This window comes from Heptranchias perlo, chromosome 21, assembly GCF_035084215.1.
Source record: "Heptranchias perlo isolate sHepPer1 chromosome 21, sHepPer1.hap1, whole genome shotgun sequence".
Classification (NCBI taxonomy): Eukaryota; Metazoa; Chordata; class Chondrichthyes; order Hexanchiformes; family Hexanchidae; genus Heptranchias; species Heptranchias perlo.
Window position 1 is genome coordinate 3885682 of NC_090345.1, and position 20339 is coordinate 3906020.

The 20339-nt window shown below is 47.9% G+C and overlaps 1 protein-coding gene across 1 annotated transcript in view; it reads left to right on the top strand.

The window, feature by feature from the left end:
* fbxw4 (F-box and WD repeat domain containing 4) overlaps nucleotides 1-20339 on the top strand; it is a 105797-nt gene that overhangs the window by 74787 nt on the left and 10671 nt on the right. The window contains exon 7 of the mRNA XM_068001980.1: nucleotides 18658-18798. Within this exon, the coding sequence (XP_067858081.1) occupies nucleotides 18658-18798 (141 nt within the window). The remainder of the gene's footprint in view (nucleotides 1-18657; nucleotides 18799-20339) is intronic.

Sequence of the window (20339 nt, forward strand, 5' to 3'; positions counted from 1 at the left end):
CACACTCTCACGCACTCTTACATGCCCACTCTCGCTCTCTTTCTCGCGCTCTCTCTCACTCTTTCCCAATAGCTCCCTCTTGCCTGTATGGAATGGTCTTGCTCACACTATCTCTTGTCCGAGTCAGCTGCTTGGCCTCCTTTCTGAGCCTCCACCCCGTAGGGAGTTCCAGACCTGCACTCTACCACTCTGAGGCACTGCCTACTAGCAAACTCTGCCAACACACACACACACACACACACACACACACACACACACACACACACACTCTAAACCTGTCGTTTGATCCAGCTTCTCTTGTGCAGATTTACAGAGGATCCTTTACAGATGTCGTCAGACAGATAGACACAGACTTGTTTTGAAAGGTGCGTGTGTGGCATAAAGTATTTGAAACATTGTTTCTGAGGACAAAAAGCAGCTTTGCAAAAATAAAGAGCCCCGCTCGCAGTGAGAGTGTTTTGTTGAAATTGTTAAGGTGTCGGATTCCCTCCCTCCCCCCGGACTTTCTCTCTCACATCTTTTCTTTTAAAAAAAATATCAAACACCATTGAAGCGACTGGATGCACTCAACTTTCATCTTGGACTTTTCATATCCTCCCAGCTGGCTGGACCAGGACAACATGGGGGCACCTCACAACAAGGGCTGTGTGAAGCACCTGGCCAGCCCAGTGTCTCCTCACTCGGTCACCAGCCGGCCCTGATCCTGCTTTAAATGAAGCGCACTCGTGTTTTGGGAAAACATTTGATGACTTGCTCTGATTGTGAGATCATCCTGGTGGCTACCAAGGGTGCCAGGCTCTCTTTCATGTTGTGGTGAACCACAGTGTGATGTGCTGCCATGCCATGTAAAGGAACTCAGGAGTTTCATAATGTACCGTGAACAGGAGCATTAAACCAGCAACACTGTTATACACAGGAGTGTTACACATGGTAACACAGTGTGTTACATAATATATACAGGAGTGTTATACCCAATAACATACCGTGTGTTATTATATAATATATACAGGCGTGTCAGAGAATGGTTACACCACGGAAGGAGGCCATTCAGCCTGTCGAGCCCGTGCCGGCTCTATGCAAGAGCAATCCAACTAGTCCCCCTCCCCCGCCCTTTTCCCGTAGCCCTGCAATTTTTTTCCTGTCAAGCATTTATCCAGTTCCCTTTTGAAAGCCATGATTGAATCTGCCTCCACCACCCCCTCATGCAGTGCATTCCATATCATAACCACTCACTGCGTAAAAAGGCTTTTCCTCATGTCGCCTTTGGTTCTTTTGCCAATCACCTTAAATCTGTGTCCTCTGGTTCTTGACCCTTCCACCAATGGGAACAGTTTCTCTCTATCTACTCTGTCTAGATCCCTCATGATTTTGAATACCTCTATCAGATCTCGTCTCAAACTTCTCTGCTGTAAGGCGAACAACCCCAGCTTCTCATAGAGTCATAGAGTCATAGAGTTATACAGCACGGATAGAGGCCCTTCGGCCCATCGTGTCCGCACCGGCCATCAGCCCTGTCTACTCTAATCCCATATTCCAGCATTTGGTCCGTAGCCTTGTATGCTATGGCATTTCAAGTGCTCATCCAAATGCTTCTTGAATGTTGTGAGGGTTCCTGCCTCCACAACCCTTTTAGGCAGTGAGTTCCAGACTCCAACCACCCTCTGGGTGAAAAAGTTCTTTCTCAAATCCCCTCTAAACCTCCCGCCTTTTACCTTGAATCTATGTCCCCTTGTTATAGAACCCTCAACGAAGGGAAAAAGCTCCTTAGTATCCATCCTATCTGTGCCCCTCATAATTTTGTACACCTCAATCATGTCCCCCCTCAGCCTCCTCTGCTCCAAGGAAAATAAACCCAATCTTCCCAGTCTCTCCTCATAGCTGAAGCGCTCCAGCCCTGGTAACATCCTGGTGAATCTCCTCTGCACCCTCTCCAAAGCGATCACATCCTTCCTGTAGTGTGGCGACCAGAACTGCACACAGTACTCCAGCTGTGGCCTAACCAGTGTTTTATACAGCTCCATCATAACCTCCTTGCTCTTATATTCTATGCCTCGGCTAATAAAGGCAAGTATCCCATATGCCTTCTCCATTCTATCCACATAACTGAAGTCCCTCATCCCTGGAACCATTCTCTTCTGAACCCTCTCTAAGGCCTTTACATCTTTCCTAAAGTACGGTGCCAGAATTGGACACAATACTGCAGTTGTGGCTGAACCAGTGTTTTATAAAGGTTGACCATAACGTCTTTGCTTTTGTACTCTATGCCTCTATTTATAAAGCCCAGGATCCTGTATGCTTTTTTAACCGCGTTCTCAACCTGCCCTACCACCTTCAATGATTTGTGCCCATATACCCCCAGGCCTCTCTGCTCCTGCACCCCCTTTAGAATTGTACCCTTTAGTTTATATTGCCTCTCCTCATTCTTCCTACCAAAACCTATCATTTTACACTTCTCTGTGTTAAATTTCATCTGCCATGTGTCCACCCATTCCACCAGCCTGTTTATATCCTCTTGAAGTCTATCACTATCCTCCTCACTGTTCACTACACTTCCAAGTTTTGTGTCATCTGCAAATTTTGAAATTGTGCCTGTACACCCAAGTCCAAGTCATTAATATATATCAAGAAAAGCAGTGGTCCCAGTACCAATCCCTGGGGATCACCAGTCCGAAAAACAACCGTTCACCACTACTCTCTTTTTCCTGTCACTTAGCCAATTTGGTATCCGTACTGCCACTGCCTCTTTTATTCCAGGGGCTTCAACTTTGCTGACAAGCCTATTATGTGGCACTTTATCAAACGCCTTTTGGAAATCCATATATACCACTTCATCCGCATTGCTCTCATCGACCCTCTCTGTTACCTCGTCAAAAAACTCAATCAAGTTAGTTAAACACTATTTGCCTTCAACAAATCCGTGCTGACTTTCCTTAATTAATCCACGCTTGTCCAAGTGACTGTTAATATTGTCCTGAATTATCATTTCTAAAAGTTTCTCCACCACCGAGGTTAAACTGACTGGCCTATAGTTGCTGGGTTTATCCTTACACCCTTTTTTGAACAAGGGTGTAACATTTGCAATTCTCCAGTCCTCTGGCACCACCCCCGTATCTAAGGACGATTGGAAGATTATGGCCAGTACCTCCGCAATTTCCACCCTTACTTCCCTCAGCAACCTAGGATGCATCCCATCCAGACCGGGAGACTATTTAAGTACAGCCAGCCTTTCAAGTACCTCCTCTTTATCAATTTTTAGCCCATCCAGTATCTCAACTACATCCTCTTTTACTGAGACTCTGGCACAACCTTCTTCCTTGGTAAAGACAGATGCAAAGTACTCATTTAGTACTTCAGTCATGCCCTCTGCCTCCATGCATAGGTCTCCTTTTTGGTCCCTAAATTGGCCCCACCCCTCCTCTTACTACCTGATTACTATTTATATGCCTATAGAAGACTATTGGATTCCCTTTTATGTTAGTTGCCAGTCTATTTTCATACTCTCGCTATACCCAGTAACACACCGTGTGTTATTATATAATTTTTAAAAATTCGTTCATGGGATGTGGACGTCGCTGGCGAGGCCAGCATTTATCGCCCATCCCTAATTGCCCTTGAGAAGGTGGTGGTGAGCCGCCGCCTTGAACCGCTGCAGTCCGTGTGGTGAAGGTTCTCCCACAGTGCTGTTAGGAAGGGAGTTCCAGGATTTTGACCCAGCAACGATGAAGGAACGGCGATATATTTCCAAGTCAGGATGGTGTGTGACTTGGAGGGGAACGTGCAGGTGGTGTTGTTCCCTTGTCCTTCTAGGTGGTAGAGGTCGCGGGTTTGGGAGGTGCTGTCGAAGAAGCCTTGGCGAGTTGCTGCAGTGCATCCTGTGGATGGTACACACAGCAGCCACAGTGCGCCGGTGGTGAAGGGAGTGAATGTTTAGGGTGGTGGATGGAGAGTCAATCAAGCGGGCTGCTTTGTCCTGGTTGATGTCTAGCTTCTTGTGTTGTTGGAGCTGCACTTATCCAGGCAAGTGGAGAGTATTCCATCACACTCCTGACTTGTGCCTTGTAGATGGTGGAAAGGCTTTGGGGAGTCAGAAGATGAGTCACTCACTGCAGAATATCCAGCCTCTGACCTGCTCTTGTAGCCACAGTATTTATGTGGCTGGTCCAGTTAAGTTTCTGGTCAATGGTGACCCCCAGAATGTTGATGGTGGGGGCTTTGGCGATGGTAATGCCGTTGAATGTCAAGGGGAGGTGGTTAGACACTCTCTTGTTGGAGATAGTCATTGCCTGGCACTTGTCTGGCGTGAATGTTACTTGCCACTTATCAGCCCAAGCCTGGATGTTGTCCAGGTCTTGCTGCATGCGGGCTCGGACTGCTTCATTATCTGAGGGGTTGCAAATGGAACTGAACACTGTACAATCATCAGTGCACATCCCCATTTCTGACCTTATGATGGAGGGAAGGTCATTGATGAAGCAGCTGAAGATGGTTGGGCCTAGGACACTGCCCTAAGGAAATCCTGCAGCAATGTCCTGGGGCTGAGATGATTGGCCTCCAACAACCACTACCATCTTCCTTTGTGCTAGGTATGACTCCAACCACTGAAGAGTTTTCCCCCTGATTTCAATTTTACTAGGGCTCCTTGGTGCCATACAAATGATGCCTTGATGTCATATATACGGGAGTGTTATACCCAGTAACATACGTGTGTTATATAATATATACAGGAGTGTTATACCCAGTAACACATGGTGTGTTATTATATAATATATACAGGAGTGTTATACCCAGTAACACATGGTGTGTTATTATATAATATGATGTGGAGATGCCGGTGATGGACTGGGGTGGACAAATGTAAGGAATCTTACAACACCAGATTATAGTCCAACAAATTCATCTGACGAAGGGGATAATCTCCGAAAGCTTGTGATTTTAAAATAAATTTGTTGTACTATAACCTGGTGTTGTAAGATTCCTTACATTATATAATATATACAGGAGTGTTATACCCAGTAACACACGGTGTGTTATTATATAATATATACAGGAGTGTTATACCCAGTAACACACCGTGTGTTATTTACAGGAGTGTTATACCCAGTAACAGTGTGTACTAATATGTATGTAAAGCAGACTATCTGTTATACTGTATACAGCATGGCAAAATTGGTTGTGTCACTCACCCTGCTGCCCAGACTGAGATCAACTAACTCAGCACAGACCAGGGATGGAGGGTGGGGGCCCTCCTGCTCTGTATAACTCAGTACCACACTGGGCAGTACATTTACCCTTTGACGGAGAGCTCGCAGCAACCTGCTAAAAAAGAATTTATAGATGCCTTGGTGTTGGTGGTACCTTAGAGATGACGAGGAATACTGACATGACAGAACAGCTCACCCTGGACACGGGCCATATGCCCTCTGGGGAACATTCGGGGCTACTATGTCCAGGAACAAGCTTCTGCAAAATTCATGCTGCACCCCGACCTTTCACCCACCCAATGCAAACAATTTTACAAAAGGTCATTTTTTAATCTTAGTTTGACAATAATATTTTTATCAAACTAAAGGGCGAGTTCCCACTCCAAAGATGCCTCATCGCCTCCAGGTGTGATGCCGCTATTTCCTGTTTGCTAACAAATAGGTTACTAGGGGCTAAAGCCAGACCTCTGTCCTCATACCGGGAATGCCAAGAAAGCTGTAGCCGCACCTCAGCATTCTGTGTGCGTGCAGCAAGTCCACATGGAAGGTACAGGAGGTGAAACTCCACAGACCACTTCCCAAGCCTGTGGACATCTCTCCGTGGCAGTTTCATTGCTGGAAACAGTGTCCCCAACCCCCCCCCCCCCCCCAAACATGCAGAGATTTAAATGCAGGATTAACGATCACCTTCAAACCTGGGCGACTGGATTGCGCGTCAGCGCTGTGAAATGTGCGACTTGCCAGCGGGTCTATGTTTGTTTGTGCTGCCAGTTGGTCAAGGGGCCGTAGGTACGAGATTACATGTAAGTGATTTAGAAGTGAGGGCAGGAGAAATTTCTTCACACACAGAGTTGTGAGGCTGTGGGATTCGCTTCCAGGGTTAGTGGTTGAGGCAGAAACTATATCAACGTTCAAGATTAGATTGGATAGGGGGATGAAGGAAAAGTGGTTGACGAGATACGGGAATAGGGAGGGTAAACGTGATTAGTACTATTTACTCGTGGAGGGTAAATAGTGACACGGACTGGTTAGGCCGCACAGCCTGTTTCCGTGTTGTAACTTCTATGTAGGTTCACACAGTGCGAGACACCTGACTACGTACAATTCAATTGTCCACTGCTTCACCCAGTTACGTCACCATACAACAACAAAACAGCAACTTGCTTTTATATAGCGTCTTTAACGTAGTAAAACGTCCCAAGGTGCTTCACAAGAGCAAAATTTGACACCGAGCCACGTAAGGCGATATTAGGACAGGTCTAAGAGGTAGGTTTTAAGGAGCAATTAAAGGAGGAGAGAGAGAGAGAGTTAGAGAGTCGGAGAGGTTTAGGGAGGGAATTCCAGAGCTTAAGACCTAGGTAGCCGAATGCACGGCCGCCAAGGGTGGAGCGATTTAAAATCGGGGACGTGCAAGAGGCCAGAGTTGGAGGAACGCAGAGATCCTGGAGGGCTGGAGGAAAAGATTTCCTCCCAGGCTAAGTGAATAGTTGAATCGTACAGATGAGGAAATTCCCGGGTCGTCCCCTGGTCTGTGCTGAGCTGACTGATCTCAGCTGCAATAGGGTCAAGACGATTGGCCTCAACATTGATATGGCGATAGGGTGAGATGAAATAAGATGGGAGGAGGCTCGTGCGGGGCATAAACGCCGGCATGGGACCAGTTGGGCCGAATGGCCTGTTTCTGTCCTGTACGTTCTATGCAATTCGACACACCTGAGTTTAGAAAATCAGAAATGATCAGCTGGACTTCCCACTTCTGATCGCCATCCACTGACTGCTGCCAGAAGCCCTGCATGTGGAACAGAGCCCCTGTAATCAGCAGTTTTGAATTATTTGTCGAGGTGCTGTCCTTTGGATAAGAGGTTAATCCAAGGTCCCTGTCTGCCTGTTCAGGTGGGCTTTAAGGATTCCGTGGCACTGTTCAAGGAAGAGCAGGGTGTTCTCCTGGTGTAACGTTCCTCCCTCAACTAATGCCACCAAAAAACTCAGGTAACTCGTCATTTATCCCATTACTGTTTGTGAGGTGTTGTTGGAACAGAGGCTGCCATGTTTGTCCATGTTACAGTCGCTGCACTCCAAGACTAAATTCATTATGTGAAGCACTTTAAGATGTTTCAATGATCTAATAAATTACTGCAAGTATTTACATCTGTCTCTGTCTCTCTCTCTCTGTGTGTCTCTCTCTCTCTCTCTCTGTGTCTCTCTCTCTCTCTCTCTGTCTCTGTCTCTGTCTCTGTCTATGTCCGTCTCTCTGTCTGTTTGTCTCGGTCTCTCCCTCTCTGTTTGTCCATCTCGGTCTCTCCCTCTCTGTTTGTCCGTCTCGGTCTCTCCCTCTCTGTTTGTCCGTCTCGGTCTCTCCCCCTCTGTTTGTCCGTCTCGGTCTCTCCCCCTCTGTTTGTCCGTCTCGGTCTCTCCCCCTCTGTTTGTCCGTCTCGGTCTCTCCCCCTCTGTTTGTCCGTCTCGGTCTCTCCCCCTCTGTTTGTCCGTCTCGGTCTCTCCCCCTCTGTTTGTCCGTCTCGGTCTCTCCCTCTCTGTTTGTCCGTCTCTCGGTCTGTCTCACTGTCTTTCCCCCCTTTCTGTCTTGGGTTATTATCGAGGGAAAGAGGAAGACACTGTTACAATGGCCCGAGGGGGTTGTGCGGTCCTGTCTGTTTGTGTGTTTAATCACAGAATAAATTTCACTAAGTGATGCTGGTGTGGGTTTATTTTGATGTTCAAAGTGTTGACTGAGGATTCTTTCCCTTTTAATCTCCTTTATCATGTTCCATCTCGTTTGCATTCTGAGTGGAGCCACAGGGCGGAGCAGATAGGGGCTCTGCCTTTGCTTTGCTCCACTGCCCCTGTACAGTGCTGTTGACCCTGGGGAATGGGTGGCGTAGTCGGTTAGAACACTGTCTTTCATCATTTTGGGACCTAGTTCTGAGCCTAGACTAATGCAATGAAAGTTTCTCTCTGTCAGTCTTGTGTGAAATGAGTTTGGGACAGTCACAATCCAGTTCCTAGTGGAATACTGTGGGTTAGATAGGGATAAAGTTCCCTCAACACTTGGCCGATCAAACACTCGGGTTAGGTACTGATGAGTTTAATGAAGGGTAATGCTCCCTCTACCAACATCACCAGACCTCACCCTCCGAGAAAATCCTCAACAGCATCAGTGCGACTTCCCCACATCTCATTTATCGGCCTCCTTCCCCCCTTCTCAATTCCTCCTGCCCCTAACTCTCCTTTATCCCTTCCTAACCCCCTCCCACTTTTTCTTTTAACAGCATGTACCCCTAGTACCATCCGTTCCTATTCTGCTGCCATACAGGCTGGTCTCTTCTTGGTGATCCCACCCCCTTCCTCTGCTCCACCCTTCACCACACCCAGCACAGCACTTGTCACCGGCTCTCCCAGAGTAACAGCCCCATCTGCCTTATCCCTGCTCCTATCAACCTGGAGGGAGGGATTTGAGCAGTCTAATCTCATGCCCACCCACCGCTGCCTCTCTCCCTAGCCTCACTAGTAGGTCGTCACCCTCCAGAAGACTCACTTCCTCTTAACCACGGACCAGAGAACCTACAACCTCACCATGGATTAATCAGTTGGCATCCCGGTGCTGACAGAGGTCTGGCCTACAGGCAATGGGTGACTCCTTCCCCCCCCTCGCTGAGGTTTCCCTGCCAGGCTACACATTTCACCACCTCCCCTGCCCAAACCGCCACAACAGCATTGAGTTCTACCTCCGGCTCTCCCCCCACAACCTCCAGACACCTTTTCCTCGTTCAAGCATCTCCCCCACCCCTCTTTCGCCCCTCCCACCTTTCACTTAAACTCTTGTCATCTACCACCTCCTAAGTTCCATGGCGATTTCCTTGCTAAGATCTTTTCCCATTTTCTTTTCCCTCAGCCTGTGCCTCTACATTAGCTCCCCTTGCGTTTCCTCCTCTGACCTCTTGTTCTCCCTTAACCTAACCCTGCACATCAATTCCCACACTGATGGCCCCCTCTGAGGTATTGATCCCTGATCTGCGGCCATCTCCGACCACCTCCTTGTCTCCTTTACCATCTGTGTCTCCCTGCTCACCGCCAGTCCAACCAGTGATACCCTTTGCCCTTGGGGAGAAAAATGCCCCCCAGTTCCTTTTACCAATTTAGTTTCTAACTCCCAACCTCTGGGGCATCATCTGTCATGACCTGATGAGCATTATCCTCGCTTCTGCCTTCAAGGTGCTCATCACCTCTCACCTCTGTTGTTTAACCTGGCATATGTCCCACCTCCCAGTCTGAGGGCCAGAGAGTTCAGTATGCCTGCCACATGACAAGTCTTGTCATCCATTGCCAAATTTGGCTGGACCATGCCAGGCATTACTGCATTACTCTCTCCTCCTATTACTCCAGGAACCATCCTGGAAGGCAAGAACAACCCGCAATTCCTTTTCTCCGTGATAAACTGTGTCTTCAAACTCCCTGCACCGTTCCCTTCGACTCCAACTGCAAGGACTTCATGGTCTCAAAGGTTGAGATCATCTGCGTAGCTGCCTTGGGTATCACCTTCACTCACCCCAGCCCAGCAGACCACCTCCCAACCCTCCACTCATCCCGACCCACGCCGTGACTTTGTAGCTTCTCTCCCTCCCCCACAGCTCATCTTTTCCATGAGAACACTTCTCGCGTCCTTGATTTTCTCCCCTCCCAACACCTCTCAACTACCTCTCGTGGCCCCGGTGTTTGCCGACATTGTTAATGACCCCGTCTGCTAATGCACTGTCTCTATTACTTTCAAAACTACCAGCACCCCGTCCCCTTCAGAAAACCCACCCTTAACCTGCCCATCCCCTCCAAGTCTAACCTCCCTGACTTGTCCAAGGTCCTTGAAAGCATTGTTGCCTCCCAGCTGTGGGTTTAACTCTCCCACAGCTCTGTGCTCACATCCCTTCAGTCTGATTGAATTTTTTTGAGGAGGGTCGATGAGGGTAACGTGTTTGATGTAATCTACATGGATTTTAGCAAGGCTTTTGACAAGGTCCCACATGGCAGACTGGTCAGAAAAGTAAAAGCCCACGGGATCCAAGGGAAAGTGACAAGTTGGATCCAGAATTAGCTCAGTGGCAGGAAGCAAAGGGTAATGGTCGACAGGTGTTTGTGTGACTGGAAGGCTGTTTCCAGTGGGGTCCCACAGGGCTCAATACTAGGGCCCTTGCTTTTTGTGATATATATTAATGATTTGACTGAAATGTAGGGGGTATGATTAAGAAATTTGCAGATGATACAAAAATTGGCCGTGTGGTTGATAGTGAGGAGGAAAGCTGTAGACTGCAGGAAGATATCAATGAATTGGTCAGGCGGCCAGAAAAGTGGCAAATAGAATTCAATCTGGAGAAGTGTGAGGTAATGCATTTGGGGAGGACAAACAAGGCAAGGGAATACACAACAAATGGGAGGATACTGAGAGGTGTAGAGGAAGTGAAGTAACCAAGAAGATAGATGAGGGCTGTGCAGTAGACGTGGTCTACATGGACTTCAGCAAAGCCTTTGACAAGGTACCGCATGGTAGGTTGTTACATAAGGTTAAATCTCATGGGATCCAAGGTGAGGTAGCCAATTGGATACAAAATTGGCTTGACGACAGAAGACAGAGGGTGGTTGTAGAGGGTTGTTTTTCAAACTGGATGCCTGTGTCCAGCGGTGTGCCTCAGGGATCGGTGCTGGGTCCGCTGTTATTTGTTATTTATATTAATGATTTGGATGAGAATTTAGGAGGCATGGTTAGTAAGTTTGCAGATGACACCAAGATTGGTGGCATTGTGGACAGTGAAGAAGGTTATCTAGGATTGCAACGGGATCTTGATAAATTGGGCCAGTGGGCCGATGAATGGCAGATGGAGTTTAATTTAGATAAATGTGAGGTGATGCATTTTGGTAGATCGAATCGGGCGAGGACCTACTCTGTTAATGGTAGGGCGTTGGGGAGAGTTATAGAACAAAGAGATCTAGGAGTACAGGTTCATAGCTCCTTGAAAGTGGAGTCACAGGTGGATAGGGTGGTGAAGAAGGCATTCGGCATGCTTGGTTTCATTGGTCAGAACATTGAATGCAGGAGTTGGGATGTCTTGTTGAAGTTGTACAGGGCATTGGTGAGGCCACACTTGGAGTACTGTGTACAGTTCTGGTCACCCTATTATAGAAAGGATATTATTAAACTAGAAAGAGTGCAGAAAAGATTTACCAGGATGCTACCGGGACTTGATGGTTTGACTTATAGGGAGAGGTTAGATAGACTGGGACTTTTTTCCCTGGAGAGTAGGAGGTTAAGGGGTGATCTTATAGAAGTCTATAAAATAATGAGGGGCATAGATAAGGTAGATAGTCAAAATCTTTTCCCAAAGGTAGGGGAGTCTATAACGAGGGGGCATAGATTTAAGGTGAGAGGGGAGAGATACAAAAGGGTCCAGAGGGGCAATTTTTTCACTCAAAGGGTGGTGAGTGTCTGGAACGAGCTGCCAGAGGCAGTAGTAGAGGCGGGTACAATTTTGTCTTTTAAAAAGCATTTGGACAGTTACATGGGTAAGATGGGTATAGAGGGATATGGGCCAAGTGCAGGCAATTGGGACTAGTTAGTGGAATAAACAGGGCGACATGGACATGTTGGGCCGAAGGGCCTGTTTCCATGTTGTAACTTCTATGATTCTATGATTCTATGACCTTGGAGTGCATGTCCACAGATCCCTGAAGGTAGCAGGACAGATAGATAAGTTGGTTAAGAAGGCATATGGGATACTTTCCTTTATTAGCTGAGGCAGAGAATATAAGAGAGGGAGGTTATGCTGGAACTGTATAAAACACTGTTTAGGCCACAGCTTGAGTACTGCACACAGTTCTGGTTACCACATTACAGGAAAGATGTGATTGCACTAGAGAGGGTACAGAGGAGATTTACGAGGATGTTGCCAGGACTGGAGAATTTTAGCTACAAGGACAGATTGGATAGGCAGGGGTTGTTTTCTTTGGAACAGAGGAGGCTGAGGGGTGATTTAATTGAGGTGTATAAAGTTTATGAGGGGCCTAGATAGAGTGGATAGGAAGGAGCTATTTCCCTTAGCAGAGAGGTCAAAAGCCAGGGGGCATAGATTTAAAGAAATTGGTAGAAGGATTAGAGGGGAGCTGAGGAAAAATGTTTTCACCCAAAGGGTGGTGGGGGTCTGAAACTCACTGCCTGAAAGAGTGGTAGAGGCAGAAACCCTCAACTCATTTATAATGTATTTGGATGTGCACCTACAGGGCTACGGACTGAATGCTGGAAAGTGGGATTAGGCTGGATGGCTCTTTTTCAGTAAGCATAGACATAGTGGGCCAAATGGCCTCCTCCTGTGCCATAACTTTCTATGACTTGCGCGCACAGCACTAAGACCACCCTGGTCAGAGTAACTCCTTGACTCTGGAGCTTTCTCCTTCCTTGCCCTCCCTGACCTGCCAGCAGCATTTGACGTGGTTGAAGATGCCATCCTCTTCTACTGTCTCACCTCCCGTTATCCACTTCCTTCAAAGTGCCCTTGCATGGTTCCGCTCCCACCTGTCCAAACACAGCCAGCGCATCCTCAGCAATGGCTCCTCCAGCTCCCACATAATCATCTCTGGAGGTTATTGAAGATCCATCCTTCGCCCCACAAACAGCAATAAGATAAATGATCAGTTAAACTGTTTCAGTGATGGTTGAGGGATAAATATTGGCCAGGACACCAGGGAGAACTCTCCTGCTCTTCTTCAAATAGTGGCCATGGGATCTTATACTTCCACTTGAGAAGGCAGACGGGGCCTCGTTTTAACGTCTCACCCGAAAGACGGCACCTCCAACAGTGCAGCACTCCCTCAGTACTTCACTGGGAGTGTCAGCCTAGATTATGTGCACCAATCTCTGGAGTGTGACTTGACCCACGACCTTCTGACTTAGAGGCAAGAGTAATATTGTCGAGCCATGGCTGGATGGTGAAGGATGGCTCCTCATGGTTCAGGTGAACATTAGCCTTTATTTTATACTCTGAGACTCTGCTGTGCAACATGGTGTGTGGACAGTGTTCATTGTTCGTGTAAACAGTGACGTCCTCTTGGGGTTTTGGAATGGGATGGTGGCAGCGTTCTCTGGAAGCAGTATCGAAGTTCAGGCCTCATAACTTTAGGTCTCATCTGTTACCAGCGTCGCCGAGGTGAATATTTACTTTAAATGGACCGGTTGAAAATGTGTTTATAAACACAAACAGCAGCTTGATGCAGAGAATATTGCCAAACATCAGCAACTTACATTTATATAGTGCCTTTCACAGAGTGAAACGCCCCCCCCTCCGTGTGGTTCACAGGGGGAAGTAGGACAGAAGTTATGCTAAACCTTTATAAATCACTGGTTAGGCTTCAGCTCGAGTAGTGTGTCCAATTCTGGGCACTGCACTTTAGGAAGGATGTCACGGTGTTGGAGAGGGTGCGGAAGAGATTTACTAGAATGGTATCAGGGATGAGGGACTTCAGTTATGTGGAGAAACTTGGGTTGTTCTCCTTAGAGCAGAGAAGGTTAAAGGGCTGTTTAATAGAGGTGTTCAAAATTATGACTGATTTTGGTGGAGTAGAAAGAGAGAAACTGTTTCCAGTGGCAGGAGGGTCGGTAACCAGAGGGCACAGATTTAAGATAATCGGCAAAAAAGTCCAGAGGGGAGATGAGGAGAATTTTTTTTACACAACGAGTTATGATCTGGAATGCGCTGCCTGAAAGGGCGGTGGAAGCAGATTCAGTAATAACTTTCAAAAGGGAATTGGAGAAATCGGCAGGGATTTGGGGAAAGAGCAAGAGAGTGGGGCTAATTAGATAGCCCTTTCAAAGAGCCGGCAGAGGCACAATGGACCGAATGGCCTCCTTCTGTGCTGTATGATTCTACGAATGGTTTGGGGAAGACACGATCAAAGAGGGAAGTTTTAAAGTAGGGGGAAAGGTAACAAGACAAAGATGTTTAGGGAGAGAATTGCAGAGTGCAGGGATGGAGAACTGAAGGAGGTTGAAGAGGTTTCAGTGTATCGAGGCCATGGACGGATTTGAAGGTGAGGACGAGAATTTTGAAGGCAGCCCACCGCGGAAATGGGGGCCAACGTAGGTCGTTATGGACAGGAGATACAGGTGGACAGGACTTTGTGCTCAACAGGACACAGAGTGCTCCTGAGAGCAGGCCTTGTTTGCAAATCCCTCCATGGTCTCGTCCCCCCGCCTCTGTAACCTCCTACAACCCTCCGAGATCTCTGCACTCCTCCAATTCTGGCCTTTTACGCTTCCCCTGATTTTCATTGTTCCTCCATTGGCGGCCGAGCCTTCAGCCGTCTAGGCTCTAAGCGCTGGAATTCCCTCCCTTAACCCCTCCACCTCTCTCTCCTCCTTTGAGATGATCCTTAAAACCTACCTCTTTGACCAAGCTTTAGGTCACCTGTCCTAATATCTCCTTATGTTGCAAATTTTGTTTGATAATTGCTCCTGTGAGGCGCCTTGGGCCGTTTTACTACGTTAAAGGTGCTATATAAATGCAAGTTGTTGTTTTGTTGAAGGATGTAACACTCCCGCCCTTCAGACCGACACAGGGCGGGAAGGGTTAAAATCCTGACACCAGTAGGTTTGGGCAGTCTCCAATGTCGAGAATCTGCAACACAATAACACCCCACTCCAGGTTAATGTCAAGGATTAGTTGAAGTACTTGACGATAAAGCTTGTCAGGGGTTGCTTACAAGAGACTGTTGCTAGGGCCAGCTTAGCCGCTCTAAATGGTTGCTAGGGGCAAGGTATCGAGGGCCAATGTAGTCATGCACAGTCATGTCCAAGGGGAGAATTGAACATTGACAAAGAAATTGTTACTCTACATAATCTTCCCTTTGGAAAGTGAGTGAGGAACGGGCCTACCCCAGTGTGCTGCCAGCTGTGATCAGAGGAGTGTAGTTAGTCACTGCTTGGCCTGTGTTGGAGCACTCCATCAGATCTGAGAGCACCATGCTTCAACTAATAATCTCCTTTTGCAAACCATTCCCCCAGACAAAGGTGTTTACTTATTTTTTAACATTGCATTGGCCTTTTTTCTCCACTCTGCTCCATCTTTGGTGTGGTCTCCATCTCAATATAGTCTGGCCCTGCTGATACGTCGGGTCAGGCAAATTAAATAGTGTCCATTTTCTTTTTGTCGGTGTGCAATCGGGTGGCTCTTTAGAATGTCCGTGAGTTCTCACCGACTTCACTCAGCGTTGCGCAGTAACTGTGTTTTCCCTCAAACACTCTCGCAGCCACAGGCAGATCTGAAGGGTTGGGTTTTAAAAAAAAATTACATTCTCAGTAAGGAAAGAGAGGTTCTGTGTGTAAAAGACAAAGACTTCCACCCTCCCCCATTGGATCCTTGTAGTACAGGCGGCACTTTATAAAACACTGGTCAGGCCTCATTGTGTCCAATTCTGGGCATCACACTTTATTTAGGAAGGATGTGAAGGCCTTGGAGAGGGTGCAGAGGAGGTTTACTAGAATGGTTCCAGGGATGAGGGACTTCAGACATGTGGAGAGACTGGAGAAGCTGGAGTTGTTCTCGGGGCAGAGAAGGTAAAGGGGAGATTTAATAAAAGTGTTCAAAATTATGAAGGGTTTTGATAGAGTAAATAAGGAGAAACTATTTCCAGTGGCAGGAGGGTCAGTAATCAGAGGACACAGATTTAAGATAATTGACAAAAGAGCCAGAGATGACATGAGGAAACATTTTTTTTTACACAGTGAGTTGTAATGCGCTGCCCGAAAGGGCGGTGGAAGCAGATTCAATAGTAACTTTCAAAAGGGAATTGGATAAATACTTGAAAAGGAGAAATTTTCAGGGCTATGGGGAAAGGGCAGGGGAGTGGGACTAATTGGATAGCTCTTTCAAAAAGCCGGCACAGGCACGATGGGCCAAATGGCCTCCTCCTGTGCTGTAACTACTATGATACTGGCATAGACCAGTTGGGCCGAATGGCCTATTTCTCTGCTGTAAAATTCTACCTTGAGGAAAGAGAGGTTCTGTGTGTAAAAGACAAAGACTTCCACCCTCCCCCATTGGATCCTTGTAGTACAGGCGGCACTTTATAAAACACTGGTCAGGCCTCATTGTGTCCAATTCTGGGCATCACACTTTATTTAGGAAGGATGTGAAGGCCTTGGAGAGGGTGCAGAGGAGGTTTACTAGAATGGTTCCAGGGATGAGGGACTTCAGACATGTGGAGAGACTGGAGAAGCTGGAGTTGTTCTCGGGGCAGAGAAGGTAAAGGGGAGATTTAATAAAAGTGTTCAAAATTATGAAGGGTTTTGATAGAGTAAATAAGGAGAAACTATTTCCAGTGGCAGGAGGGTCAGTAATCAGAGGACACAGATTTAAGATAATTGACAAAAGAGCCAGAGATGACATGAGGAAACATTTTTTTTTACACAGTGAGTTGTAATGCGCTGCCCGAAAGGGCGGTGGAAGCAGATTCAATAGTAACTTTCAAAAGGGAATTGGATAAATACTTGAAAAGGAGAAATTTTCAGGGCTATGGGGAAAGGGCAGGGGAGTGGGACTAATTGGATAGCTCTTTCAAAAAGCCGGCACAGGCACGATGGGCCAAATGGCCTCCTCCTGTGCTGTAACTACTATGATACTGGCATAGACCAGTTGGGCCGAATGGCCTATTTCTCTGCTGTAAAATTCTACCTAATTCTCCGCGTTTCTCAAGTGCCTGCGAGCTCTGTGAGAAGTGAAATTAGGGCGGTTTATTTTTTTTAAAAGCAGAAAATATTCCTGAAAAGGCCAGAACAAAAGTGTGGAAAGCAGAGACAGAATGATTTTGATCATTGGACCGAGGATTGAAACTGATTTCGAGGCTTGGTGGCGCTGGTGTGCAGAGCGCTCCGGGGAAGGGCCTTATCTGCTCTCATTCACTGTCCCTCGGGCGCTGCTCCTCTTTACGCAGGCAACAGGTAAAGGCAAAAAGCGAAGGAGCTGAGCCCACGATCGATTAGCGTTGGATTTCAGTATTTGCAAATGTAACACGAAACGGTCAGATTTCAACCACTTTTGTGAGGTTTTTTAAAAAAATCTCGTTCGCCTATTACTGGACGGTTTGGCAGCTCGAACAACATTGTAAACCCTCTCCCTCCCGCCCACTCTGAGATGTTAGAAAACTGGATGGCCCGGTGGTGAAGGATCGAATACTAGAGCCTGGTCTTCAGTTGCTTCCAAGCCTTTATTCACAGAGATCCACATTACACACACACCCTAGATCAGCTCTCTTATAAATAGATACAAGAGTCCCCGATTGATATGCACCTCCTGAATACAATGAACTCTAATAGATATAAATCATACAACTAACATGAGACTCCCCCCTGCCCAAAGCAACTACAGCAAGATTAACCCTCCCCCAAGACTATTGGGGAATTGAAACAACACCTCCTTATGCAGAGACGTCAGACGGTGCCCCCTCCCGCCTCTTCCGAGACCCCCCGTTCTCCAGGAAACAATAGCAACAACCTCCCTACTAGGAGACCCCCACGAAACTTTATTGCACATCGACGAAGGACACTGGACCACCGTCCACTCCGTAACGCTCCCGAGGGCTAATCATAGAATCCTACACCACAAGAGGAGGCCATTCAGCCCCTCGTGCCTGTGCTGGCTCTTTGAAAGAGCTATCCAATTAGTCCCACTCCCCTGCTCTTTCCCCCACACTAATCCCCAAAAGTGAGTTTCCGGCTCTCACTAATATCCCCAAAAGTGTGTTTCCGCCTCACTAATATCAGCAAAAGTGTGTTCAGGCTCACACTTGTGGTCAACAGCCTCTTTAGACAACTGGAACAACATTGCTGCTCGCGAGCTGCTGCAATGAAGATGGTTTTGCTGTTTGCAGCCCAGACTGAACCTCTCTGCTCCCCCTCTCGATCTGCCTAGTGTCAGCCGTGACTCTGTGGTAGCACTCTCGCCTCTGAATGAGAAGATTGTGGGTTCAAGTCCTACTCCAGAGACTTGAGTACAAAATCAAGGCCAACACTCCCAGTACAGTACCGAGGGAGTGCTGCACTGTCAGAGGCGCTGTCTTTCGGATGCAACATTAAACCGAGGCCCCATCTGCCCTCTCAGGTAGACGTAAAAGATCCCACGGCACGATTTTGCATAAGAACAGGGGAGTTCTCCCCGGTGTCCCGGGCCAATATTTATCCTTCAACCAACATTGCTGTTTGTGGGATCTTGCTGTGCACAAATTGGCTGCCGCGTTTCCTACATTACAACAGTGACTGCACTTCAAAAAAAGTACTTGATTGGCTGCAAAGCACTTTGGGACGACCTGAGGTCATGAAAGGCGCTATATAAATGCAAGTTCGTTCTTTCTTTATTCGTATGCAGCTGCCAGTCGTAAGATCTCTTCCTCAGTGCACAATGAATGCTGTGCTCATAATCTCTTTCAGTGGCCAGTTGGAGAGCAGCCTGGGGTTGGACTTTCGCCGGGGAGCTGGGGTCCTGGATATCCTGTACGAAACCCCCTCGGTTGTGCTGACGTGCGGATATGACACCTACATCAGACAGTGGGATCTCCGAGCCAGCACCAGGTAAGCAGGTCTTTCCATGTTTCTGACCTACCTTCCTGTCCTCCCCTTGCTCCTTCCCCTCTCTCCTCTTCTGTCTACCCCCTCGCTCCTCCCCCCTCTTCTCTCCCCTCTCTCCTCCCCCTCCCGTCCCCTCCCCTCAACAGGGTTGCTTGGACACATTCCACAGCCACCGATCAAACACCCTCCAGTACCTCTTCTGAGTGGCCGTATTTCTTGCGTGAACAGTTCGCAACCCCTGAGATAATGAAGCAGTCCCTGACCGCATGCAGCAAGACCTAGACAACATCCAGGCTTGGGCTTATAAGTGGCAAGTAACATTCACCAGGCAATGACTATCTCCAACAAGAGAGAGTCTAACCACCTCCCCTTGACATTCAACAGCATTACCATCGCCGAATCCCCCACCATCAACATCCTGGGGGTCACCATTGACCAGAAACTTAACTGGACCAGCCACATAAATACTGTGACTACAAGAGCAGGTCAGAGGCTGGGTATTCTGCAACGACTGACTAACCTCCTGACTCTCCAAAGCCTTTCCACCATCTACAAGGCACAAGTCAGGAGTGTGATGGAATACTCTCCACTTGCCTGGATGAGTTGCAGCTCCAACAACACTCAAGAAGCTCGACACCATCCAGGACAAAGCAGCCCACTTGATTGGCACCCTATCCACCACCCTAAACATTCACTCCCTTCACCACCGGCGCACTGTGGCTGCAGTGTGTACCATCCACAGGATGCACTGCAGCAACTCGCCAAGGCTTCTTCGACAGCACCTCCCAAACCCATGACCTCTACCACCGAGAAGGACAAGGGCAGCAGGCGCATGGGAACAACACCACCTGCACGTTCCCCTCCAAGTCACACACCATCCCGACTTGGAAATATATCGCTGTTCCTTCATCGTCGCTGGGTCAAAATCCTGGAACTCCCTTCCTAACAGCACTGTGGGAGAACCTTCACCACACGGACTGCAGCGGTTCAAGAAGGCGGCTCACCACCACCTTCTCAAGGGCAATTAGGTATGGGGAATAAATGCTGGCCTCGCCAGCGACGCCCACATCCCATGAACGAATAATTTAAAAAAATTAGGCCGGCCAAGCTATTCTCCCTTGGCGGGAGTCGTAGCTGAACCCAATCCGTCCCTCACCTCATATCCACGCGCTGGGGACAGTGGACAGCGATCAGCTGCTGATTTTTCTCCCTCCTTAAACACGGGACACTGAGGCCAGTTCTAGCTCCCTATCTCTGTAACCTCCTCCAGCCCTACAACCCTCTCAGATCTCTGCCTTCCTCCAATTCTGGCCCCTTGTGCATCCCCCACTCCCTTCGCCCCACCATTGGCGGCCGTGCCTTCAGCTGCCTGGACCCTAAGCTCTGGAATTCCCTCCCTAAACCTCTCCACCTCTCTCTCTCTCCTCCTTTAAGACGCTCCTTAAAACCTACCTCTGTGACCAAGCTTTCAGTCACCTGTCCTAATATCTCCTTATGTGGCCCGGTGTCAAATTTTGTTTGATAATCACTCCTGTGAAGAGTTT